General features: G+C 48.0%; 1 protein-coding gene across 1 annotated transcript; it reads right to left on the reverse strand.

The window, feature by feature from the left end:
• Positions 1-265: 265 nt before the first annotated feature.
• On the reverse strand, positions 266-27,749 carry PGAP1 (post-GPI attachment to proteins inositol deacylase 1). The gene is made up of 27 exons (XM_078858015.1): positions 27,484-27,749; positions 19,692-19,845; positions 18,503-18,681; positions 17,873-18,047; positions 17,220-17,380; positions 16,255-16,307; positions 15,782-15,848; positions 15,154-15,259; positions 14,525-14,580; positions 14,109-14,186; positions 13,803-13,852; positions 12,966-13,017; positions 12,635-12,709; positions 12,177-12,252; positions 11,306-11,379; positions 10,860-10,911; positions 10,685-10,745; positions 9,877-9,985; positions 8,517-8,555; positions 8,254-8,347; positions 5,191-5,281; positions 4,260-4,457; positions 3,694-3,829; positions 2,965-3,015; positions 1,933-2,324; positions 1,373-1,477; positions 266-688 (listed from the first exon to the last, which is right to left on the reverse strand). Exons 1-27 carry the CDS (start codon positions 27,619-27,621, stop codon positions 550-552), a joined length of 2,961 nt encoding a protein of 986 aa, XP_078714141.1. The 5' UTR covers positions 27,622-27,749; the 3' UTR covers positions 266-549.

Here is a 27,749-nt window from a genome sequence, read left to right on the forward strand (position 1 = left end):
AAACTGAAAAAAATGGACACACACATATAGCTGCCTCCACACAGATAACTGTACAGAACATGAATGTGCAGCCTGAGCTCGTCAATTGAGTTGGCCCAGTGCTGAATACAAAATAATAATTGAAGAACGAACTTTTTGTGCTTTGCCAGCAGTGTCAAAGTCCACCGCCTATAGCAACTGTTGACAATCAGCCATCTACAGTATGTGTGTAAGAATGCATCGATTGTGATACAATAAAACATACTAATTTAATGCAATAGCATAACATTTTGTACTTTATAAAATACAGTTGTGCGTTTTATTTGTATATATCGTATGCAATTGGTTTGTGTAAACCCTTGCAGCTAGTAAATAACTCACTCTTGAATAAAATTATGGCACTGCATCTGAACACTTAAGATGCTTGGAGGGATGGACAGATATCGTTCGTTGGCTGTTTTGAAGTGAGGCCTCATGTTACCACAGGCTGTACGGAATTAAAGGTTCCCCACCCCTGACATACACACGCGCACACGTACACCTACACGCGGGTACACGACGCTGCCGGTGTCAGTAGAAGGAGCAGGCGGCAGTGAGGAGGAGCGATGCGGCGATGAAGCCTGGTAGGCGGTGCATGTGCGCCATAGCAAACGCTGCAGCACCGATCGCCAGGGGGTGATGCAGTCGTGCCACCACCCGCAGCATCTTGCTGAAATGACAAAGATAAATATCCCCCCCGTGTAGCTTAAACAGATTGTTGGGGCAAGTATTGTTGGTGAACACCTATTAAGGCCGACGCGGCACACGTAGGCTGGAGTGGCTAGCACCATGGCTCCCGCTTTTGTCTCTCAAGTGCCAGCTACTAATATGATGCTGAGTGGACCTAGGGGAGGCCCAGCACCGTCCAGACATCACTCACCACTGATGTTAGTCTTTGTGGAATCAAGCGAGATTTATAGGAAACAATAGTTCATTCTTAGTTCCAGGTAAATCGATGAAGGCTCAAATGACAGGAGGTGGTGGTGCTAGAGCAGGGTCAGAAATCTTTTCTTTCCTTACAGCTATATAGGACTTTTAATATCTTTGGTGGGCAACCACACGGTACACACCTCAGTCACTTCTGTCACCGCAGCAGGCCCCTGCAGTGACTGAAATGACCGAGCACGATCAAATCTGAAACCTTTTCTAATTTTCTAAAATTAGCAAATTGCAAAGTCTAAAATATTCCCCATTCGCTACCTGATGCGTGCAGCTAAGACGCTCGCAGTGACGGATTATATTGTCTGCATACCGTTTTGAAGTGAAGTGGAGTTGTGGGCTATATCTGGCCCGCAGGCTGTGGGTTCCCCCAGACCCGTGCACTAAGGGTTTTGCAGTTCGTTAATTTCCCCACCTCTCTCGGAATGCCGTTGCCCGGGATTCCATGAGCAGCACGAGCACAAGGCTGATGATGGCGGAAACGGTTCGGAATGGATCCGGCTGCAGCTTCCTGTCGACGCTGTTGGCACCAAAGAGGTCATCTCAGTCAATGGCATTGGTGCCACCTCCGATGAGCACGGTTGGTTACGTACGGCGCGATAGAAGATTAATATAGATAAACCCCATCTCGTCATCACGTTTCTTCACGTTTTCCAACTACGGTTGATTATTTTATTTGTACACTTGTTTGCAATTGTATTGATTTTTTTTGTTTAACTAGATCTGCTTTTATTGCCCAGATCTCCCTTGAAAAAGACTCGCAGTCTCAATAGGCTGACCTGGTTATAAAGATGATTAATTTAGCATTTCACAGTATCGGCTTTGACAAATGGCCATGCGTTTCATGTAAACAACCGTAGAACCAGGTAATAAGCAAAAACAAAAAATTATGCGTATTAATACACTGGAAAATGTTACGGTAATCAGTCCCTTTCTTGAGACAGCAAGTGGGCAAAGTGGTGGATGCTGACTCACCGTAACTGCTTCAACCAAAAGACGAGGGAGGGTGCGGTGAGCGCTAGCGCGCACACTACCAAGGACAGCGCCGTCATCTGCAGGTGGAGCCGGTCAGAAGCCACGCGCACCAGTCTCTCCGCCAGGGAGCTCCCTCTCGATAGCCCGTCCTCATTCCCGGCTTCGCCCGCACCGGCTGCGTTATCGTAACTCCTGGGGCGCTCACGACCGCCGGGGGAAGAAGCCTCGGCTTTGCTCTCGGTGCGATCTCCCGCCGATCCGGCACCCGGCCTTTTCCGCGGTCCATCGGCCGAGTTGCCAAAAGGCTTTTCTTCTTTCTCGCTCGATTCTGCACCCTGGTCCTGCTGATCGTCCTTGCTGGGGCGGGTCTCTCCGGCACACGACGCAGGCGTCTGAGGGTGGGAAATTGCACAGCAGCGGCCGTGATGGGAAAGACTCGCTCATGGGCGAGGTTTCAAAACAAGCGATTTGTGTTGATGAGTTCGATCAAGGATTCATTTCAGCTAGACCTATCAGGGCTGGTGAGCAGGAAAATATATCCGACACAACATCCAGTATACCTCTCGTTATCACTATGGCTACCAGTCACGTTGCTCCGCCAGTCTACCAGCAACCCAGACAATATTCAGTGGGAATTTAAGCCCCGAGTTCTAGCAAATAATATTATGATTGTTAAATGAACCAATATCGTTGGGAAATGTATACGCTATCAGCAATTGTTAAATTTAACAAACATTTGTAAACTCAATGCGAGCACATGTCAAGACACTGCATACATGGGGGCATGCACAGGAATGCGGTGCAATTTGAATACGAGGAATTTATGGTTGCTGCATTTGCCTGCTTATAATGGGACATGTCGGGAATCCAAGCCTTGTTCAAGACAAAATGTATCCCATAGTGAAACAGGATTTCAGCATTTATGCTACCGATTCAGTGAGAGCAATGTATCACAAGTGATGTATCACAAGTGATACATTGTAGAAAAAAAGGGCACACGTACACACACACACACAGGTACGGTATTCTTACCAGGTTGAGGGCAGAGCGCATGGCTGCCACTTTTGCGTGCAGTCTGATGACCTGCGAGAGGCCAACGCAACGCACACCAATGATTCACGAGTTTCAAAACGCATATGTATATATAAGACTGTCAAATGATTACGAGTTATCAGCAGCAATTAAATGTGCCCTGCAAGTAAACGTGTTCCCCAATTGCAACCAGCAAACTCTGAAATGCACGATGGAATCGCAGTGCCTTTACCACCTGCACTGGTAGGCAGTGCAGGTGGTAAAGGCACTGAGCAGTGGGGTGAAAACTTCTTTGAGCGTGGGGCCAATTTGGGCATCTCCGAGCTTCCCATGGGGCTGAGAGGGTCAAGTGGACATTTTGCCAGTGACGTCGTGTACTTGGAGATGACGTCACAGTGGCCTGTTCGCGGCCAACAGCCCGTCAAGTTGTTTTAGATGTGCTTCTGCGGCTGTCTGGAACGCTCTTTCTTCTGATATTAGAAAGTCACCGGGAGCCATGCATTTTTAAATCGAGATTGAAAACTAATTTCTTTAGAACTGCTTTTTGTGTTTGGTTTGCCGTCCTTCCCCCCGCACCTTCGATGAACATGGTTGGCTACGTATGGTGCAAAAGAAGTTCAACATACATACATACATACACTGCACAGCACCCCTCAGACCCAGGGTTCCGGGTTCCCACAGACAATTGCAACGACATCGCCGCACGTCTCCACAGGTGAGCAAGCCCACCTTGGCCAAGCACAGGAGGACGGTAACAGAAAGGGCGAGAGCTCCGCAGAACAACCACGCCACCCCGAGCACCATGGCCATCACGGGCACGCAGCGCGATGACAGCAGCCCCCCCGGAATCACGTCCGCGTTTGGCCTGCAGCAACAATAACCGTGATTACGGGGTGAGGGAGGTTGAGGGTGGAGCTTGAGCGAGCAGGGTGTGCGTGGGAGGGGCAAGAGGTCACGCATACCACAAAATGTTATGCGTCCCATCTGCGTGGCGCATTACAGTTGCAAATCTCAGGGTGGCGACATTGGTAAATGCACAACCCAGATATTGTATCTTTCCTGCTATTGCTGGTAGAAGGACCTCCACTAGAGAGAGCTCTACGAAGTCCTTCTAGAGGGTATTTTTGGCCTACGCTTCCACACTGGCCAGATATCTTAGAAAGAGAGTACCCAAACTTTACCCCACCACATACGACCAGCCGATGGACTGTGGCATACCCATTTACAACTGTTGGGTGGACATTGAAGATGGCGATGCGAAGCGTCGTCACCGTTACTCTTAAAGCAGCCCATACCGCTTCACCCTGACGAGCGCGGCGGCAGAGAGTCGCACGACGCATGAGCCCAGGAGGGCGGCGGCGCGCACAGCCGCGCCGGCGAGCAGGAACATGAAGAGCGGTAGGAGGTTGTGCCACATGGCGCGGCGCTCCAGCAGCACGGCGTCCGGCTCGGGGAGAAGCAGGGCGGCCCACGCGGCATGGAACCACTCCCAGCTGCACCGCACGTCGCCAACCACGCGGCATACGCCAGGACAATTTTATTTAAAACATTTTAAATAAATAAATGGAATCTTTATTTAGACTGGAGGAATCCGATGAGCTATGAAGGTCTTTTTAAAAGATGTCCAATAGGGGCAGGTCAACACCACCAACACGACAACACAACAGCAGCGATAAAAATACCGGATTCTTTGCTGAGAACATCCGTCGTGTTTACCATGCAGTTTAATTCGCACTGATTTGGTTTCATGTATGGCACTGTTTTATGGCGACATGTAAATAAGTATGGTGCAGTGGTGGTGCAGTGGTTTGTATACTGTCCTCTTAACCCAGTAACCCAAAGTTTGATTCCTGGCCATGGCTATCATCAGGGATAGATGCTCTCAAAATGCTGCATTGAGTGGTGTGTGTGAAGATAGATTATTGCCGATTTGTGCAAATTATATGGAAACATGGTAATGTGACATTTAGGCTGTGGGGAACAACTTTATGAATGCGACTTTAAAAAGTTACACGATACAAAAATGAATCACTAATCATGAAAATGCATCCAATTACTGAGGGAGGTGAATCATGACAAGCCTATAAATGACTAATATGTAACAGACTGCGACAGATTGGAGAGACCTTCATCCAGCAGTGTATAGATCATGGCACATGAGGACTAAGAAAGCATGATAATAATATATGAACTTTAAAACAGTAAAAGCCAAAAGATGTTATTTACCCCATAAACAACTTTAAGAGGTTGACGAAGGGCTGTATGTGGAAAGGCTTGGCGGCCACTTCAATGGCAGCTTGGAATGGGGGGCACGGCTCTGAGAAGACAAAGGGGCACAGGGGTTGACGCTTGCGCAACATGGGCAGGCTCAGGGGTCACGGCAGGTCACGAGGAGAGCAGCTCAGAGCCCTCGGTTGTAAACCACAGATTGAAACAAAAATTTATCACCAAATATGTCAACACATAGCGGCAAGTGCCAAGGTCGAAAGATTCTAAAAACACTTGGCATAGAAGCGCAACATTGCAACCTTTCATATGAACCTTATGACAGGACCCCGGGGTCCCAAATAAACGCAAGTCAAAATCGTAATAAATGTATTTATTGTTGGCGACTCCGTCGCACCGCGCACATAAACACCGTGACCCACCAGAAATCAATCCTCTCGTACTTGACCAAGCACCTGTCGTTGTCAAAATCGCCGTAGTCATAAACAAAACTTGGAAAGTTTGATTAGAGCATCGTGTAGAGCTCATCGAGAGGAATAGATTGGCGTATCGTTCGCCTTCAACAAGACATAAAATGACGTCGTAACGCAGTTCGTGCGAGAGCCGGGGGTTTTTGGGACCCCGGGTTCCTGCCATAAGGTTCATATGTCCTTAATGTGACTTCATGAAACAAAGTACATTAAGATATTTTTCTTAATTTATTAAATGAAATTAAGGACTTTGGAAGATTTCTCAGTACAGTATACGACATTTAGTGTGAATCTCTTATCACTGTTCAAAAGATTTCCCTGCAGTTGGCGATCCTTGATGAACACTTTGATCCGCTGAGGATATTTAAATCTAGACAGAGCCACGTACAACTGGCCATGGGAAAAAACGGGTTCATTGAGATAAATACCCAAATTTTAAAAATTCTGACCCTGCAACTTGTTGATCGTCATCGCATTATCGGAATTTGTCGTCGTTTCAGTACGAAAGTAAGAGTGACGTCACTTGGAGCTAGGTGGATTCTCGTGATGAAGACGATTTCGCCTCGGTTGCATTGCGATACAATCTCTGCGGTGATTAAGTTATTTTGTCATGATTTGACCATCAAACGCGTTCCATTGCAAAAGCCATTCTTCGGGTTAAGATGTCGCAGCAGCATTATTATAATGCCTGTATTCAGTGCCAATGTGTGTGGCGGCATTTCTGAAGGCGTTTGATCGTGAAGAAATTCTGGAGGGTAATTCAATGTGTCCGCACGCTCTTACGACACGATCGAGACAGAGCTGTAATAATTTTGGATATCTCCGGACAGCTTTGTGATGATGTCGGTGGCTCTGGCGAGCTCTCCATCTCTGCTGTCTTTCTCTTTGCAAACGGTGTTTCTTAGCTGCAGTATCTCTGTCCTCTTTGTTTGACGTATTTAGATCTTACGACACTTAACGTGCTCCAGCAGCTGGAACACTGCGAAAAAGGTTGCCTCACACTTTTTAGACACTGTATAGGAGCGGGGTGATCTGCAGAGGGGCCAAATCTAGCTAGTTTTGAGGCAAAAAGCATTCAAATTGGTAATTTTTTTGACCAGGGATTCTTCGGTATCTTACAGAATAGGCAAAGGCAATCTATGTGGCTGTATAATTTAAAAACGCCTAACTTCACTTTAACACTGTTTTCAAATCACCTGAAGCTGTTAACTGACAAATGTATTTTCACCGATGGATGCTTGATAGCGAAGAGTGAAGAAAGTAGAGTGCTGATACTGTCTGAAGTAACTTAGCAAATAACGAAGACCAAAGGAGAAGCATTAGAGTTATGAATAAATTGATAAAAGTACAATTGTATCTTGTCTAAATGTAATAGCAGGGAATATTGAAAAAAAGAATGTAATCAAACACTTCAATGCATTTCACCGTAGCACTGTATTAATGGCAGTGAATGTTGCACAAAAGGAAGTCATAAAACACCTCACAGCATTTGACCACAGCACTGCATTAACGGCAATGGTTGTTGCATGCAAACTATGTCATAAAACACCTGATGTAATGTCACAGTAGCAATGTATTTAACGGACGTTCAATTACTTGCAATTCACTGCTCTGCTACTTACTCATCTTCCGCTTTCGCTCGCTGGGGTTGGAAACAATTGGAATTCGATACAATGTCTGCAAAGTAGCAGAGAAATGTTTATTGTAGCATAATTTGGATGCGTAAAGTAGACTCACCTTTCGTTGGACGTGCCAAAGAAATTAATAAAGGCACCAAATGCACTGTGATGCGACGTATAATTATTTATTGCCTTCACTTTCTATAAAGATACGTAAAATCGAAAGCGAATTTGCTTAATTTTTTTTTATCATAGCCGCTCGCCCTTCTGCGTTAGTCAAAAAATCCAGGCACACATGAATAATAAGGGGGGGGGTGCATGTGGAGTGATGTCACGCGCGGGACACACACTGCCTTGTTTTGCTCGTTATATTAGTTGCTGCGTTGATTTATTAGCTTTGATTTCCATAAAGAAAGGTCAAAATGAAAGCTATTTTGCGTAAACAAATTTTCGTTTCCGCTCCACTGTCTTCATGCGGAGTGACGTCACCCGTTCATGATTATTAATGACGGGGGTCCATGTGGAGGACCCTTCCTGTTCATGATTATTAAAGAGGGGCGGGTCCATGTAGACCATGTAACATGTTCATGATTATTAATGAGGGGGGCTGGTTGACGTGGAGTTACGTCACGCGCGTTACACACTGACATTCTTGGGTAAATATAGTAGTCAATAATGCTGCAGCCAAAAAGTAGCTACATGCCTATCCCTAACCTCAACCCTTACCCTATCTGTACTCTTTTGCCATTCATGGTTTTGTTGCATCTATTAACACGTCCATTATCGATTCTCACGAGCTCCAAACCCAATTCTGCAGAAATATTATTCGTAGCAGCAGTTATTTTTTTCCTTCAGTTCCCTCATCTCTTCTGAGATTTTGGGCCCCAATTTATGACCCATCGAACTATGATTACAGCCATTCGACCAGAAATTATGTTACGTGTTCCCCCCACCACCTTTCATTTACACCTCACCTTTGCTCTGCTGATCTAAGAGCTGCTTGCCAAACACGAGCAGGATGTTCGCCACAAAGTATGCAGGGAAGCACTCGGCGTGGAAACGCACGAACTGCGGGCAAATTCACGAGGTGGAAACACACGAGGTGAAACATGTGATCAAAATTTACCTTTAAAAGCTTGTCAACACGGTTACAAACTGTGCTTATAGACATCGATGGAGATGTAAAGTTAAGATGTATTTCCTGAATGTAGTTTTTTATTTAATTATGGAGCCTTACCTGTCCCATCACTTCTAAAAATGACGTCTTGATGGTGACCTATAAAAGAAGGATAAAATAAATCACTCAAATGCTCCGTTGCCTTTTCATAACTGCATTAACATTTTTCTAAGTGCACATTTCTGTTGCTTCTCAATTGGTTGAATAATTTTGCCTTTTTCCCCAAATAATTTTCCAATCGTGCGATATCGCCATCATTTCACGAGACGACACATTTCATTTACAACTCTCGCAATTAGGAACGCACCACAAACTCGTACAGAAGTCACTTCAATCGGCATCTTTATCCAGACTCGGGGCATCCTTTGTGTATGCCATGACTAGGAATGATCATAGAATGTCATTCAAAATCCAATCAAGATGTCTTTCTCTGAGCAATAATCAGCCAAATTATGTTAATTATTTTTATCTTACAGACGGATATAGTCTGCCAGCAGGGGGTGATGTTGCTATGTGTATTCCCAATCGGTAAAATGTTATAATTTTAAACAATTAGTTGCACTGCATTTCTGTATTGCTCAGATAACAGTGAGAAACTTGCAAACCTGCACATCTCTTCTGCACTTGACCAGCAAGTGCCCAGTGGCATAGCTGTCGAATGCAGGCGGTGCCAATGCACTGTGGCCCACGGACCAGATGGGCCTAGGTACAAGAAGGGAAGGCGAGCACTGGCAGTTGACTGGTGGCCTTGACAGTGTTGGCTTTCGGTGTAGGCAATGTGAATATTTTCCCAGGGTGATGGCAAAATTGTTGGGACTCGAGAGTGGCGTCAGGACCAAATTCTTTGCTCCGGTGGCTGGGACTGCCGCATGTGTGCACGTGAACTTCCCACGTGACACTAAAACGCTTCAGCCTACATCACAGAAGCGGGTGCCGTGGTGCGGAGATGTTAACTACCTCGCCTGGTATACAGATTGTGGGTTCGATTCCGACCCTGATGCCTGTATATTTGGAGTTTGCATATCTCTCTCCCCATGGTCACGTGGATTTTTCTCTAGGTCCTCTGGTTTTTCCCCTTCACATTTAGAATCAACGTGCGTTTCGAGTATTTGGCTGCTATAAATGTCCACGTGATAAGCCACTTCGTTGAGCTATCATTTGCGGCCAGGTCGCTTCTGAAAAAAAGAGCTGTATTGCCCCAATGGGCCTTACATGATAAAAAAAAAGCTTAAAAAGAAATAAAAGCACACCGAGACATGAGGTGAGAGGGGACGATGATAGAACACGGGGGGTGGGGTGGCAGGGTGGTGGGGGCATTTCATTCCTTACACCTGGGCCCTACGCCAACCACACTACACAACTACGGTTTGTCCTCATGCCCGCGGCGGGTGTTCCGTAATGCGATGCACAGGGCACGCGCCTCGTAACGGCAATCAGCGTGGCCGTGCAGCTGGAGGCTGGGCATCGCCTCGTTTCCCAGTGGCCGGCCCGTGTGCAGCTTCACAGACAGCGCTGTCACATCCGACGCACTATAACGGACACACGTGCACGCACGCACACACACACACACCAGGCAACGGCACGAACGTAATTGGTGGAGGAGTTTGAGGATCAGACAATATGCCTCTGTGCTCGGTGGGATCTTCAGAGTGCTTTTATAAATGACAGCCCGTTTTGAATCCACTGCTGGATAAAGGTCTCCCAATGCAGTGTTAGTCATAGTCGTTGTTTGACCATGCTGGTCAGTTTGGGTTGCTGAAGAGGAGGGGATGACCTAAGCTGTCGATTCTTCTAACTTCACTTGCATTAGCATTTCACAGGTATCCTTACATATGAGGACATGTCGCCCTACATCTGTTTAACGTTTCTTTGACTTGCGACTTCCTATTAGCATGGTTGGCTATGTACGGAACAGAAGATGGTCAACATAGGTACAACTTCATTTATTATTGTGCTGTGATCAGTCAATAAAATCTGACCAAACCGACTTATGGTATGATAAATGTATTATGCTCAGATTTTATTTCTGTACGTGACTTTACTGGTCTTTTGCATTCTCATCCTGGTTAAACAAAATACACTCTCAACTGTACTATCTTGGACGCGAAGCCCTCTACAACCGATGCCAGTGGACAAATAACGTAGGTGTGCAAGCGGAACAAGAAATAAGTTTGAACCACCACGATGAGCTATAGCATTTGCAAAATTCATTTGCACAAAACACTCACTTCACAGTGGTGAAGGAGTCTTCCTTGAACCAGGGCACAGTCAACCGTACCAGATGGGATGCTGCGGAAACAAGAGACATGGTCACGTGACTGGTGACGCTCCAGTGTGGCCAGAGTTTACAAATCTGTCTATTGTCTCGGATGACTAGAACTAACTGCATCGATCAACTCTCACCTGATGTGATCTCACAGGTGGGCTTGATATAAACAGTGAATGCCTGGTACACCTGCAGAGACGACAGCATGTATTAGGTGAGAGTGTCTTGCTTCAAATGTTAGTAGAAACGCAATTAACACCATGAGGTGTAAATCCAAACAATTTATATTTTTTACAAATGTGGTTATGTTTCTGCAGATATTCAGCTGAAAAGTAGTTTAACCAATACATGACTTGGGCCCAAAGTTATATCTGACTGTATATTAAGCATATCCTTTGCAATAGTGGGACAATGTTTTGAGCAAGTTACTCATTTGGGATTGCAGCCACATCGCCCCCTGCCTGCGACAACTTAAGAGGAAGATCCCAAAAAAAGCCTTGAGAGGCTTTCTTGCAAAACAAAACAAACTTCATTACGAAAAAAATTGCCTTGTTTAAGATTCCTGAATAATATTTCCACTTGCCTGTACGAAATCTGTGAGGTTAACAATATGCAGAAGTCCAGCAGAAGGTATGGACAGTGAATTGGAGGTCAGTCCTTTTGAACAAAATGTAAAAACACAAAACATTACAACGACATTACAGCATAGTTATTCCTATAATTTCTTATCTATAAATGTAATTACTATCATTGTCAAACAATATTATAATTATAAAGGAATGTTGCATTTCCACCACTGGACACAGGCGTTGAGCACCGCCTGAATGCTCATTTAAACAGGAAATCACAACGACTATTTTTGATAATAATCACTATAATTTACTTTAAACAAGTTATGCAAACTCACACTTGAACTTTAAGCTAGAACAATGACGTGCAATCATCTTCCAGCGCAGGCCACGTTCAAAATCTGAAGGCTGGCTCTCTCTCTGGGCCACGTGGTAACTTGGTGAACTTGAGGTGACATTAGCGATAGTGACGCCCGTTAGCAAGAATGGTATCAAGTAGCCTGTTGACAGCAAACAGTACCCCCCCCGAGTTGTTTACCCAGTGTTTGGCGTACCGCAGCGGTCGGCAACCAGTGGCTTCGGAGCTGCACGTGGCTCTTTAAGGACTATTTCATGACATTATTTATTTAGGACCACCGTCATGTATTCACGTGAATTGCGGGTCTTAAAATATAACGTTTTTTTTAACCAAAACCCCCCCAAAAATCGCTCTTATTATTATTTTGGTTGCCGACCCCTGGCGTACCAGGCCAGTCAAACCCATACCACAGGCCATTTCCAGCCTCTTGGACCTTAATTTGCAAACATCTGTGATGAAAAATGCCATTTTTTGGTTCTCTATAACTGCGTGAAGTACTCATGACTGAGCGCTGTGTTGGTGTGTACCTAGTGAGAGAGCATTGGTTACAGGCAATGCGCTGCTCCGATTGTTCCAGGCGATGAGCTCACACGCCAGGCTGCCCTGTCAACAGAACAAGGCCAGAAACAAGCACACACATGGACGATGCAGGAGTTCTCCCACATGCTGCGAGTCCACGTATCAATGTGTGTACGTGTATGTGTGGAGCGGTAGTGCAGCGGTTAGCGTGCTGCGCTGTGAGCCCGGTGACCCGAGTTCGACTCCCGCTCATGGCCACCACTAGGTCGACTCAACCTGAAATGAGTACCTGGTGTAGTGTGTAAACATCGCCGCTGGGGAGACAAACGCGGTTGGGCATGGTGCTGGCCACCCAACCCCTTGTGTACCGTGCTGGCCTTCATAGGCACTGCTCACTAACAGCACTTGTTCCAAAAGTCTGTTAAGGCTACAAGGGAGATCTTTATTGTTGTGCGTGTGTACTTACATCCAGAGCAGTGCTGCGTGCAAGGATGGCCACATGCGTCAGTGCTGGAAGATCCTCCAGCTTCAGCAAAACAGTCTGCAGGTGAAACAAAGTGTTGTTGCCAGGTTCAAAATTTTCCCCTTTCTAGATCCCAATTAATGCGGCTTCGATGCCCGCTGTGATCGATAAATATCAGGCTGTTTCAAAGGAGTTGGCCTCATGTGGCCGTGGGGCGGTATTAAAGTAGCGTCCTATATCCCAGCCCACGGGCGTGAGGTTCCTCACCCTTACTTTGGGGTTTCTGCAAACATGCAAACGAGACAAAAATGCTTCCTGTGAAAATGTTTCTTGCCTTAAGTGAGGGCAGCAGCTCTGCCTCCCAGGACAGGTCCACACCCTCCGTGCTGCGAACGCAATGACAATGGCGATCAGTCCTGGCCAGCACGGCCTCACACCACCAGTGCCCCAAACACCAGCAGTATCCCCGGTACGCGATGTTCGTCAGTGTTGCCAACTCCTTAAATAGGAAAGTCTCCACAAACGAACCTCACCAAGGCACCGGACATCACTAGATAGACCTTCTGAAGTAATCCATTATGTCACGTGACAATGCATAAAGTATTACGCATTGTAAACAATACAGGATTCTGAATAGAGACCTGGAATCGCTTCTAAGTCTTCATATTTATTTGCGAGGAAAACCCAGCGATAAAACCGCGACGTTGGCGACACAGATGTTCAAAATTTGGGAAATTACTTTTATAAATATGTGGATCAGTGGTTTTGCTCTATTCGCAAAAACTTTATGTAATAACAATATATATATACTTAGCCATTGTCTATCATCGTCATTCATTTATCCACGGAAGCATCAATGATTCTCAAAACTTTTTCAGAAGAGTCCTGTACTTTGGGACGTTTGGCCAATTCCTTTTGAAAGGAGTTTATGGCAAGTGGGAGGAAACCGGGGTAAGAACATCCACACACGTAAGAGGAGATAGCATTCAATATTCTTTAGAGATGCTTTCAAGAACCCACTTGCTGCGCTGCCATCTCTTGGCCATCTCACAGCTCCGCAGGTCTGGGAGTTTCATAAATGTTAGTGGTTCAACAGCCCTCGCGTTCAAAGTAATGGATCACTTGTGTGCCACAATCTGTTCAGATTTCACTCCTTTCACCAATGTCTTACCAGGACGTCTCGTTGTGCACTGTGCATCCGAATAGCCAGCTGGTAGAGTCCTGCAGAAGGAAAAAAACATCGTTTTTGTATTATTCATGTAGCTAAGCATCTCCATCGGCCAAAGTCTATTCACTGCTGGATAAAGGCCTCCCCACGCCATCACCATTCGCTCGCAGTCCTGCGACCGTCCAATCCATCTCACTCCTGCACGTGAACCGATCTCATCGCCCCTTTTCACTCATACTCGTATCAGTGAAAGAAGTTCAACGTACATTTTTCCGTAAATGTTGTTTATAACAAAACCACAATACTTACCAAGTTGTGACTTCGACAGTAAAGATGGCTGTAAACATCTGACAGCCTGGGGAAAGCGAAATATGTTGTTTTATAGCCCTAAGAGGATGGAACACAGAGTGCATTAGCACAGACAAATGTGACCGACAAAACAACATACATCACTACTCTAGCCATATATTCAAGCAACATTAATTATGCATTATATACATTTTTGCCTTAAAGCCCATCGGTTAACAATAAAATGTGCTGTTTTATGCAGGTAAACGTGTCGTTTAAAAGAAGCATCATTAATGACTTACAGTGTCAGAGCACCTACTTGTGGAGCTAAGCTTTTAAAAGCCGACATGGCAAGCATCTTTGGCAGTGACAAAGGATGAGCTGCATATGTTTTAAAATTTGCAACATGATTCATTTCTGACTGCCCCTTGCATTACCTTGGTTTTTTGTAAAGTCCAGTGTGGCTCCTGCACAAAAACCCATGAGACCCTGGCTGAAAGGAAATAAAAAAACATATACAATTATATAAACGACGATCAATCATGCATAGGCATGGATCCTGTGATGCTTTCCAACGCGCGTTTGTCCAATATGGAAGTCAATGGGGTAGCTGTTTGGGCCAATGCATTTGCATATTTGCTAATAGTTATTTTTGCATGCTTTATATTCAACTTTTGGGAAACCCTTTGATAAATGTTTCTTATTTTCAAGTCCCTAATAGTACCACAACCTTACAGTAAAGTTGAATTCATGTTCGATCAATGTCACGAGTGGATTACGTGGACCAAGTGAGTGAATTATTATATTAATTGTACAGCCATGCAATTGTATGTATGTTGAACTTCTTTCGCACCGTACGTAGCCAACCTTGCTAATCGGAGGTGCGGGGGGAAGAACAAATTATTAGGTGCGGGGAAGGTCAATTAAAACTTACCTTCGTGGATTAAATTATCAAACATTTAAATCTCACTAGGGTAGGTTACTTCAAATAAATAAAAACGTGGATTTTCGAGTTCTTCCAGGACACCCTCCCCACTCAAATGTCAATCGTAAGCCGCTCACGCACCTTGAAAAGATGCCGCGGGCCGTCGCTCGTGGGAGAAGCCGAGTCCGGGGTGCTGCACAAAGTGATGCCTCAGTATGGCCAACCTCTTCTCAGCATCATCTGTAATCTGGAGAAGGTTGCCACGACAACGAGTGAGAACAACAACAATAACAAGGAGCACAACCGGTCCATTGGGTAAAAGCGCAGCTCGTAAATTCAGTGGCAGATGCAGAATTCAGGAGTCAACACACAAAGAACTAGCTGCTGCGAAGAAACATTCGGATAAGGTTCTGCGCTTAAGATAGAAAAAAGGAGTTTAACCAAGAGTATGGCGCTCCACCAAAGTTATCTTACTAATTTACGTAAACATTAATTCAAATGTACGTTTTATGTTATTTTATAACATGCAAAAGGAATGTCAACCGATTGGACTACAACACTTCTTGCCCATTGTTCTCTGCTTATGAGATGATAGCGAGTTTAACCAGGGATTACATTTGCAGGATAAATATCTGACTCCTTTATGCATGCATTCATCAAATTATATATGTATTTACTCACTGTATAACAAGCACAGGCAGTGTCAACCAAGCAGACCACAATGTGTCTTCCATTGTACGTGAGTCCACGTTTGACCAAAGGTACTTACTTGCCTGGTTTTGGAATCCACCATGTCAAAAAGAGCCCGTACTGTGGCCAGAATCAGCTCCTTACACCTGCGAAGACATTACTTTTACCTACAAAGCACTGGAAAGGTGTACCCCAAGTGTGCATAAAGAGGCTTATTTTAGCCACTTTAAATGTACGTCTGTGACGTCATCTTCTGGGGCCGTTCTTCCAGAAACTGCAGAGTTCCAAATAAATATTTCTGTCTCATTACAGGATGCCAATAGCACAGATGGAATATAAACAGGGTGTAAAAAAAAGCTATAGTGAAGGTCTTTTTTATCGACCAATATTGCCATTTATATTTTGCGAGTTTCCAAAAAAGCAAATAACAGAAAAGATCAGTTGCAATGTGGTCCCAAGGACAACTCAGATAACTCTGTGCCCACCACAAGTTGAATAATCCTGCAAACAGTAACCCCTGTTAATTATTGATGTGGCCAAAACCATACTTACCAAACGATGGCTTGGTGATCTGTGCTTATCCATGTCTTCGGTACCGCCATGGCCTAGGGGTACATGGGTGTAATTCAAATGCAGAACATGTTTATGAAAAACAAGCTCTTTAGATTTTAATAATAATCATAATTTGCAGCCCTTTGTCAATCAGCTGGTGAATGAATGCCTCCCCATGTCGTGTTGGTTATGGCAATTTTTTGTGTGGCTTTAAGAGAGGGCCCAGGAAAGGTTCAGTTATCACTCAGGTAGCCAGGTTCAGAGTGCAGTGCATGAACCACATCACCACAGCTCCACCCCTTTGATCTACTTATCGCTTTAGAAAACCCAACAAAACCTCAAATAACAAAACTTATCTCTTTGCACATGGTAGAGAATGCGGTGACATGGCCCAGCAGTAGGCTTGCGGTTGAAATCCGACAGGCTACTCTGGTTATTACTGCAGGTGTATTAACCATAAATGATGTACCATCCTCTTCAAGCGCACACTAAAGATCCCGTGACATTATTAGAAATGAGTGTGCCTGCATCATGGTCCACAATTGGAAAATTTGAAAAATTACCTGCAAATTACTCAATTAGGATAAGACATTGCTCTGAAACTACTACAGACTATGTATGTGAAACAGCACCTTCGTAATATTTTTTATGCAATAATAATGGCACCAAAAACAAATGTAGTAAATTATTATTTTCAATGGTGCATTCATTTGTCGAATTAATAGCGATTTCTGCGCTCAAACATACAAGCGTTGAATTGTGTATGTGAACATCAATTATTTACAATGTATGCAACTTATATTAAGTTTGGTAACAGGCATACAGCTAATCTTTAATTTGGATGAATGGATGAAAAAACTTTGTACTGAGACAATTTTTTTAAAGAAAAACAACGAGATAAGTAAAATCGACTCAAATTAAATCATGATCCCAAACTATGATCATTCATCGCATTGCTCGTGTACCGTGACGGAGATGGTGTTGTGTTCGTCGGCCAGGCCGCTCAGGGAGGTGAGGCCGGCGCGGACCTGGGGGTCTCGGTGGGCACCCCCCACCGACAGCACCGCCACGTGGCCTAGGTTGTGGGCCCGCTCCGCCCAGCGTCTGTTCACCTGCTTGTGGAAGTCTGCGGGAAAGTGTGGCGATGGATCAAACACAGGGTGTCGGCTGAGCACGGAGAACATGGTGCGTGGAAGGTTTGTGATGACCATATGGCAAATCTCTTCATACACGAAACTCACAGGATGAAGCCCACAACTACAGCTCTCCAGTGTATTTGGACAATATCACTTGTTGTCTGACGTTCTGGGAGCTTTTCAAGATCTTCAGTTCCAGTTTCCAGACAGCAGGGATGGGGAACCTTTTCCTTAATGAGGACCATGCTAATCGCACCTCCGATTAGCATGGTTGGCTACGTACAGTGCAAAATAAGTTCAACATAAATACAGAAGTGACCAATTTGATTTGTAGAGTCGTTAAAAGTGGTAAGTCTCATGTGGCTAGAATTAAATGAAGACGCAGGCTGTAACCGGCCCGTAGGTATAGAGAGACCTTGCCTTTTTTATTATGATAGGCAGGGTGTTAATTGGTGTATGTGGGCACGTAGTAGCTGCAGCACCTGTGAGCAACGGGTCCAGCGAGAGCACAGGGGCGACGTGCGGCGTGGCCTGCGTGATGAGCACCGTCACGAGCGACGCATCGAACGCCGGGTCGGCCAGCACGGCGCGAGCCACCACACCGCCCATCGAGTGGCCCACCAGCACCACACTGCGTGGCCGGCCCTCCCCCTGGTGCTGGGGGCACGGCGCAGCGGTATAAAAATGAGCGTTTATGGCTTTGGTGATAAAAACGGGCATCCCTCGTTGTACGGAACAGATACGTTCCTGAAAAGTTGTCCATAAAGCAAAATTCCGTATTTCGAACCCAACTTTCCCAATGACTTCTATTATATAAAATTGGATGTGTGCTCCTACATGATAAAAATTGTCTCAAGATGTAATAAATTACACTAAAGAATGCAGCAAACATTTTTAAAGCACAAATTTTATGAAAAATCTAAAATTTTACAATTACATATTATTAACAATACTCAAAATAAGTCACAAGATAAATACGTATAGAACCAGAAACTGTGGTGAAATGTATGCGAACGACAAATGACAGACCATCCATTGTTCTATTTTACCCGCCAACAACCACAAGATCATAGCGAGAGATCACAAGATCAAGGCGATGACTCGTGGCTCACCTTGTAGAGGGAGAGAACGGCGTGGACGCAGCGCGTGGCAAAGTGCACCTGCCGCTCCAGTACGCCTCCGTACAGTGCCGCCAGCTCCTCGTTGTAGCTCACAGAGTACACATCCAGGTGAAAGCGCACGCCGCGCAGATCCTCCGCCTTCCGCAGCGCCACCGACGCCAGCGACCGCACTGCCAACAGAGCACAGCGTAAGTGCTCCAAAAAAAAATTCTCCTAATGGAATTTACCTGTTTGGCGAAATATCCTTGTTGGAGATATCTTGGGCAAAAATGTGCTGATGTCTCCATCACCATCGCTCGCTTTCAGATGCGCTTCTGCGGCCATCTGGAATGGTCTTCCTTCTGATATCAGGAAGCCACTGGACCTATGCACTTTGAAATCTAAATTGAAAACTAATTTCTTCAGAAACGCTTTTTATGTTTAGTTTGTTGTCCTTCCCACGCTCCGCCGCTTAGCACAGTTGGCTACGTGCGGTGTAAAATAAATTCAACGTACATACCAGCGACGATGGGTTTCAGCAGTTTTGTCAAGCTACAAATCTGGCCCGATAGGTTTACAAGAGTGGAACAAGAGGCACAGGGCACGTCTCCTACATTGGAAAAAATACAGGTGGCCTCAAGGGCCTCCTCGTCAAAAAAGTACTGCATAATGCTCTGGGCTATATTTGAATTAGGTTCAAAACATGGCAGAGCTGTTCCCAAAATTAAAAGGCAGTTAAACGTATCTCAGCTCAAGCAACCATTGAGCAGTGCTCATTTCCACTATGGACCCTGAAGTAGTCATGAAAATTTCATACAACTATGGTGATGGCCAGTCTCTCCCTAGGTTAGTAAAATTGTTCCCTAGAATACAAATGGCCAAGTTGACCCCTGGCTGGGAATTTAACCTGAAATCTTCTTATTGGGAGTTGAGTGCTCGGACCACAGCACCACCCAGCAATATTCCCAATGACAGCCCCAAAATGTAACAGACTGGAAGAATAACCACACTCATTGGAAAGTTACTTCAACATCATACTTCAAACCTTCAGCAGCCAAGGCCAAAGCTTGTTCCATATGAGACAGCAGCCACCACATGTTCAACAGAAGACAGTTACCCACACTGTCATCACATATAGGAGCACTACCGCTGTCCGACAGCGCTTGTAGAGGTGACGAGGGGATGAATGTGCAGCACCCACCCTGGCGGTGGCTGCCAGCGTTGCCGGGGAGGAAGAGCACGGGAATGCCATCGGGCCGCAGGCTCTGAAGGGCTTCAGCATACGGGCCCTCTCCGTACACAAAGAGATCGTACCCAGAGCGCCTGTGCGGCAGGGGAGGCCGCACAGCTGGCTTCTATACAAGGTGGATACAGCACACATCATGGCACAGCACACAACATTATCGTCTGTACTTATTTTCCATTTTTTATAAATTTAATTTTAATGCGAATGTACTATCGGTGTTAAATAATCAAAGTATACATTGAGATTTATTTCATAGGAGTGCAACACTTTGTGTTAAAGAACAGCCCACGGAAGCAGATATCAAAGAGCTACCTCTGAGATCACTTCAAGTGAACTTCTATTCCACAAAATAGGGGGCAGCACTTTCCCAACCAACTCTGCCACCGAGTAATATTTGTCTCATAATTGGACTTTAGCCACATTGAATAATACGGTAATCACATTTAACGTGGTATATATTATTGGTGACATTACCGTCACCAGTCTCCCCGAAAGAATGACTACGATTGTCTTCAGTGCCCATCTTTTCGACCCCGAACGGATGATGAATCCACAAAATTTCCGAAGCAGTACCATATGGCCGGTGAGCGCAGGGACACAATGATCAAAACAACAATGAATGTGAACATGCATACAATAGTGTACGCAAAAAGACTAATTTTTTATTTGGAAACGGGACACTTACATAAATTAACTGGACATTTAGAGGTATGCAATTCCGACACGGCTTGTACATATGCACTAGAGAGGGGGCTGCTTGTTAGAGGCAGCGGTGTGGCTGCCAGGAGGGAGCTGCGGAGAGAGAGAGAGAGCAAGAAGCTGTGAGAGCTGCGGAGGGAGAAGAGCAGCAGCGAGTACAGCCAAGGGAGGCTGTGTGAGAGAAACAGCAGCGGAGCTGCTGTTGTGGATCGGGCCGACATTGGAGTCAGCACCGTGGAGAAGCTACAGAGTAAAGACAGCCGTGTGGGTGTACAGCACGAACCGAATAATAAAGGACACTGAGCCAGACATCGTGGTCCAGTCGTTTATTACACTGGTGTCGGAAGTGCAACGGCATGTCGAAACAAGTGAGGAAGAAAGTTAATCCGGCGCCTGCATCGGTTTCTTCGTCCGACGACGACGAACTCCCCCCAACCACGGATCCTGTTGGGGTGGTGGAGGAGAGCCCGGCTGAGGCGACCACGGGAACGGGAGTGGAGGATGTTGGCACGGTGGCGGGTCCGTCGACATCATCAGACGCGGATCAACGATGGCAAGCGATGGCGGTACAACTGGAGGCACTTAAGGACGTCCTGGCGCATCTATGCCATCTCGTCGCGCCAGGGACGATGGATGATGCAAGTGGTGCTCCGCGGGCCGCCACGTTGCCTGTCCTGCCGCCGCCATTGCCCACGCGGCAAGAGGCCGCCATTTTGCGCGCTCCGTGGCGCCAAACCGCCATCTTGGCCACGCCGCGGGCCGACGCCATTTTGAATTTGCCATCACAACCGCCACCATTGGAAGACGGCGGGAAGAGGAGTCGGAGTCGCCACCTTACAACGGTTAAAGAATTTTCCGTCGGTGGGGACTGGAGCGCGTTCGCCTGCCGCTTTTTGGCGGCGGTACGCACAGCAAGATGGACCGATGCGGAGGCTTTGGAGGTGTTGCCGACTCTCCTGGACGACGAATCTGTCCGATTCTTCCGTTCCATAGCGACCGATAAGAAGGCAACTTTATGTGGTGTTTTTCAAGAAATGGCCGATGCTTATGAGCCACCAGATGATGCGCATCGGCGATTCGCTCAACGACAACGAGCACCAGAGGAGTCACCCGTGGCGTTCAGGGGTGCGGTGCTGGAGCTGGCCATGGCAGCTTATCCTGAGACGCCACAGGACCTGCTTGAGCCTCTCATATTAGGGAAAATGTTGGAGCTGTCTCGGGATCTAGGGATCCCCATGCCTGTGTGTGGGCATGAGAAGCTAACTTCCCGGATGGCTGCTAAGTGTCTCGATGCGCAATTCAACCTCCGTCGCTGGAAACAAGTGACGGCGTGGACGGGGGGGCCCGTCAAAGAAGGGGAGGCGCTGGGGTGGAACCCTGCGCAGGCCGTCTATGTTCCGGATGACCGGGGCCCTCAACAACTGACGGCCGCCTCCGCTCCATGGACGGGACGCGGCGGGCCGAGACCGCGCGCGGTGCTACCAGAACGGGGCCGTCAGGAGGCGAGGCCTGCGCTTCGGCGCAACGAGGCCGAATGTTTCCGCTGCGGGCGTAGGGGCCACTACGCCAGAGACTGCTGGGCCCGCTTCCCGGCTCCGCCGCAGCAGGAGGCCTCGGCACCGGTCAAGTCGGCTAAAGATCCTCCGAAACAGGCATGTCGGCACGCACCAGACACTCGGCAAGGCTTTCCACCTCACCCACCACCTGTGTTGCGCGATCCTATTGTTGTTGTTAAAGAAAGGCCATCGACGGGGCCTTTTCATTCAGTTACGCAGTGGCGCAAATTGGCACGGAGAGTTGTCGCGGCCGCTACGGGTTCGTCCACTGTACCGGGGTCCATACAAGGTGTGGACGTGCGCATTTTGGTTGACTCGGGGGCGTCTGCGACTATTATATCGGATGTCATTTTCCATCTGTTGGGCATTCCGTCGGGGGCTGTGCGTCCGGTTTATGGGTCGTGCGTCGCTGCGAACGGGGGTAGCATGGGTATCGTGGGTCAGGTGGATGCTAAGATATCTATTGGGGATGTGTCGGCCTCGGGTGTTGTGTTGATATCGAGATCTTTGGCGGTTCCTTGTTTGTTAGGCACCGATTTTTTGGCTAAGATGCCCATTTTGATCAAAATCAATGAGAATTGTATTGAACTGCCGGGGGGCCGTCAAATCTCGTTTCTGCCGTCGCCCTGGGGGCGACCTGCTTCGGCCGTACAAGTTCAGGCGCTGTCCGTCGCATCTGTGGACATCCCACCTGGTACACAGATGCTTATACCCTTGCGGTATCGGAAGCCCCTGCCTGATCGGCTAGGAGCAGTAGGGGTCTTGTTGTCACCGTCCGCCACGATAACAACCGGGTTGGCGTTAGTGGGGGCACAGACCATCGTCCGGCCGGATCAATTACCGTTTTTACAGGTGCTTAATGCGGGGGGAGAAAACGTCCGTGTCCCGGCCGGTACGGTTGTGGCACATGCCACTACGGCGTTTGCGACCCATGATTGTCCACATAGCCGGGGAGTTGTTGCTGGGGTTTCCGAGCCAAGGAGTTCGGATGATCGTTGGGTTGCTCATTTATGTGACGAAAATTCTTCCCTGTCCATGGAGCAACGTGGTGCGCTGCGTAAATTGTTGTTGACATATTCCGATGTGTTCAGCTCCGATGATTTGGATTTGGGCCGCACTTCCTTGCTTTACCATCACATTGAGACGGGCGATGCTGCCCCTATTCGATTAAATTCGCATCGGATGAGTCCTGCGGAGCGAGAACACGTACGGGGGGCAGTGGAAGACATGTTGGCTGCGGACATTATATCGCCATCTAACAGCCCATGGGGCGCTCCAGTCGTCTTGGTTAAGAAGGATGGCAAATTGCGATTTTGTGTTGATTTCCGCAAATTGAATAAGATATCGGTGGCAGATGCGTACCCCCTGCCGCGTATGGATGACTCCCTCGACGCATTGTCGGGGGCTAAGTTCTTTTCCACACTGGACCTCTCTTCGGGATTTTGGCAGCTTCCCCTTGACGAGTCCTCACGGGAGAAAACCGCATTCCGTACGCCGCAGGGGTTATTTCAATTCAACTGTCTCCCGATGGGATTGAATGCGGCCCCTGCTACATTTCAAAGATTGATGGAGCTCGTTTTGACGGGGTTGCAGTGGGAGACATGTCTTATATATTTGGACGATATCATTGTCTTCAGCCGCACATTTGATGAACATTTGACGCGGCTGGAGACAGTGTTCACGAGGATGCGTTCTGCCAAATTGAAATTCAAACCAAAGAAATGTCACCTACTGCAACGGTCCGTCCGCTATTTGGGGCACATTGTGAGCGCTGAGGGAGTGTCCACGGATCCGGAAAAGACGGCGTGCGTCCGGGATTGGCCGACTCCGGCCACCGTGGGGGATGTTCGGCGGTTTTTGGGATTTGCCTCGTATTACCGAAGATTCGTGCCGGGTTTTGCGACGATTGCGAGGCCTTTGCATCTCCTTACGGGTAAAGGACGGAAGTTTGTTTGGGGACAGCCGGAGGAGGCGGCCTTTTGGAGTCTGCGTGATCTATTGGCCACGGCCCCAACATTGGATTATCCCGATTTCGATCACCCATTCATTCTTGATACGGACGCGAGTGACACAGGTATTGGGGCGGTGTTATCACAGTCTAAAGGGGGTGTAGAGCGTGTCGTGGTGTATGGTAGCCGAGTCTTGTCTCCTGCGGAAACCCGCTACTGTGTCACTCGCAGAGAACTATTGGCGGTTGTTTTTTTCCTACGGCAATTTCGACCATACCTTTATGGTCGTTCTTTTATTGTGCGTACGGATCATGCGGCCTTGCAATATGCCCTTAAAATTGACCAGCCATCCGGACAGTTGGCACGTTGGTTGGACACGCTACAGGAATTTTCCTTCCAAATTCAACATCGGAAGGGAGTGCGCCATGCGAATGCTGACGCACTTTCTAGATTACCGCGGCGCGCCCCTTGTAAATGTGAGTCGGGGACGCATAGGTGTTCGCCGATTCCAAACCCCCCTCAGCCGCTCACGTTGGCCGTCGAGAAGTCGGATACTCCGATGGAACCGGGACCGGCTGACGGGGTTTTGAATCTGCCGCGGTCTGTCTGGATCCGGGAACAGATGATGGATGAGTCATTGGTGTCCTTGCGGAAGCGGTCTGCTAAGGACAATGGGAGTCCGAGTACGGCTGTGGGGCCGCAAACCGCTCTCCGAGATGGTCTGCTTATGTGGCGGGAGGGGTTCCAGGAACGTTGGCGCCTGGTGGTACCAACGTCCTTGCGGTTCGAGTTGATTAGAACCCTCCATTGTGACACTCTCTTACATTTAGGGGTGCAGAAGACCTTGTTGACGTTGCAACGTCATTATTTTTGGCACGGCATGGCGACAGATGTCGTAGGGCACGTGCGCGCGTGCCCTGCGTGTGCACAACGTAAGCCGCCGAAACATCCTTACGTGCCGCCTCTCCAGTCGATTCAGGTGTCTCGAGTCAATGAATTGGTGGCGCTGGACATATTGGGACCTTTTCCACCATCGGCGAGGGGTAATAAATATTTGCTGGTAGGGGTTGAGTACCTCTCCCGTTGGCCGATGGCCTGGCCGTTGCCCGATCAGTCGGCCGCGGCCATTACCGACGCCTTTTTGTTTGGGTATATTATGGATAAGGGGGCGCCTGAGAGACTCCTCACGGACCAGGGCAGGAATTTCTCTTCTAAATTATTGGCGGAAGTGTGCGCGGGCCTTGGGACTAAGAAAGTACGGACATCCCCATACCATCCGCAGACGGATGGTATGGTTGAACGGCTGAACAGGACATTGTCTGCCATGCTTTGCCACACCGTGAGTGAACAACAATCAGATTGGGATCTGCACATCCCCGGGGTGCTTTCGGCGTACAGGATGACGCCTCATGCGGCTACAGGATATTCGCCGTTTTACCTTATGTATGGTCGGGAAAACGTGCCGCCGGTGGATGTGCAATTGGGAACTGGGGTGAAGGGACCTCGTAAACCACTTCCTGAATACATTCAGGACACGGTTCGCCGAGTCACGGAGGCGCGGGAGAATGCCCGCGTGGCTACGGCCAAAGCCCAGGCCCGGAACGAGCGATATGCGCGACGGTCTGAGGGGGAGTGCCCTTGGAAGGTTGGGGACCTAGCCTGGCTTCATTGTCCACAGGTACGTCCGGGGACCTCGCCGAAATTGCACAAACCCTGGCATGGTCCCGTACGCCTCATTGCGGTTCCCAACCCAGTCAGCACGCGTCCAGATTGGGTCTCGTCGCTGGGTTGTGCATACGTCGCGCTTGAAACCATATGTTGCTCCCTTACATGATGCGTCATCCCCCAATGTTGCCTTGCCGGGGTCTGTTGCTGCTGACTCTCCCCTGCCTGCGTCCATTGATCTCGCTAGAGCGCCTGTCGTACCTGTTCCAGACAGGCCGGCCGTGACATTGCGGGGGACGAGGGGCCCTGCTCGGAGGACGCCTGCCAGGTCTGCGGGACCTTCGAGCCCTGCAGCCCTTCCGACCCAGCTGCGGGCACGGTCACAGGACAAGCCCAAGACTAACTCTTTAGGGACACGGGACGTCGGTGGACTTCCAGCTGCGACAGGGGGATTACCCCCTGTCATTCCTCGACTTTCATCGCGTTCCCGTTCTGCGAGTGGGCCGCCGACCGTCCGGGACGGGCCGGCGACCCGCACACGTTCCAAATCGCTTACGTTTCGTTGATTGTTGCTGTCTTGTTATTTTTTCTTACAGTTGTATTTATTGCATGCTTTTGTACGTTCGTTGATGTTAATTGCGTTGTTGTTGTTCTTGCTGTTACATTATATGCTTAGTGTCCTTTAGGGGGGGAAGCTCGGTTCGCCGCATTACGATTTGCTATTGGTCAGCCGAGGTCGGCTGGGATTTTTCTACGGGGGAGGGTGGTGTAATGCGGGCGTAAGCGACCTTCCGGAGGTGACGTCACGGGGGGTGGAGTCATGTGACGTGGGGGGAAGGTTCGGGGCCTTAAGCGGGTAAACCGGAAGGGGAAGGCAGTCGGGGTGTGAGCGGAAAAGAGTGAGGCCACGCGGGCAAGTGTGGAGAGGGGGGGGCGCCGACGGCCATCGGGAGCCAACCCTTGAAGATAAGAGGAAGCTGCGGAGTGGTGTGCAGCTGCGGAGGAGACAGCCAGGAGGGCTGCGTGTTAGAGGCAGCGGTGTGGCTGCCAGGAGGAGCTGCGGAGAGAGAGAGAGAGGGGGCTGCTTGTTAGAGGCAGCGGTGTGGCTGCCAGGAGGGAGCTGCGGAGAGAGAGAGAGAGCAAGAAGCTGTGAGAGCTGCGGAGGGAGAAGAGCAGCAGCGAGTACAGCCAAGGGGGGCTGTGTGAGAGAAACAGCAGCGGAGCTGCTGTTGTGGATCGGGCCGACATTGGAGTCAGCACCGTGGAGAAGCTACAGAGTAAAGACAGCCGTGTGGGTGTACAGCACGAACCGAATAATAAAGGACACTGAGCCAGACATCGTGGTCCAGTCGTTTATTACACATATATGATCGTGTTGTACTGCTGCCTTTGTCAATTCACCGCTTGACAAAGGACCTCCCAACGACTTGCAGGCCGTAGAGGTTATTTGACCACACTTCACCACGACGGTGAGTTTAAAACGTTGAAGTACAGAAGATATTTTTCCTACACTGCCCTCTACGTAGCCTCGCAGCAGCCCATGGCACCTGCTATGCACGGCCATGATGGCGACACGATGTCTGGGCTGTTTTTTTCCCAGTTGCATTTATTTGGTATAGCCCTGTGAGCCATTCGGCTCTTGAATCGGGTGCAACCGCAACAAACAAAAAAAACATGAACAAGAAAACATCTTAAAGTGACTATGCGCATACAGAAAAATCCAGGAAAAACTCAAAAGCTGCTTCTCGCTTTCGGGATCCGTCCCATTCCGGGTGATTCTGATCAAATGCGTACAGGACAGCAATAGAATCACTTGAATTCCTGCGGGAGAAGAGACACGAGACAAACAAGGAGAGGAGAGATCCATGTGTCACTCACCACGTCGATATACTCCGGGTACTGGAACATGTAGGTCATTGTGCATTCGTTCTCCTGGAATCCGAGCAGCACATCCCAAATGCCCAGAGCCAGCAGCAGCAGGAAGCTCGCCTGCAGTAGCACGGGACCCCACGACATCCCAACACAACAACACACCGTTAATATCTCAAATAACAACAACAACACCTGCCTACACGATCGTGTTACCGCCGCTGTTAAGGCGTCCAACTCGTGCGACGTTTTCCCCGACGGTTTTCCGGGTGCGA

Source organism: Lampetra fluviatilis, chromosome 1 (genome assembly GCF_964198595.1).
Source record: "Lampetra fluviatilis chromosome 1, kcLamFluv1.1, whole genome shotgun sequence".
NCBI classification, from domain to species: domain Eukaryota; kingdom Metazoa; phylum Chordata; class Hyperoartia; order Petromyzontiformes; family Petromyzontidae; genus Lampetra; species Lampetra fluviatilis.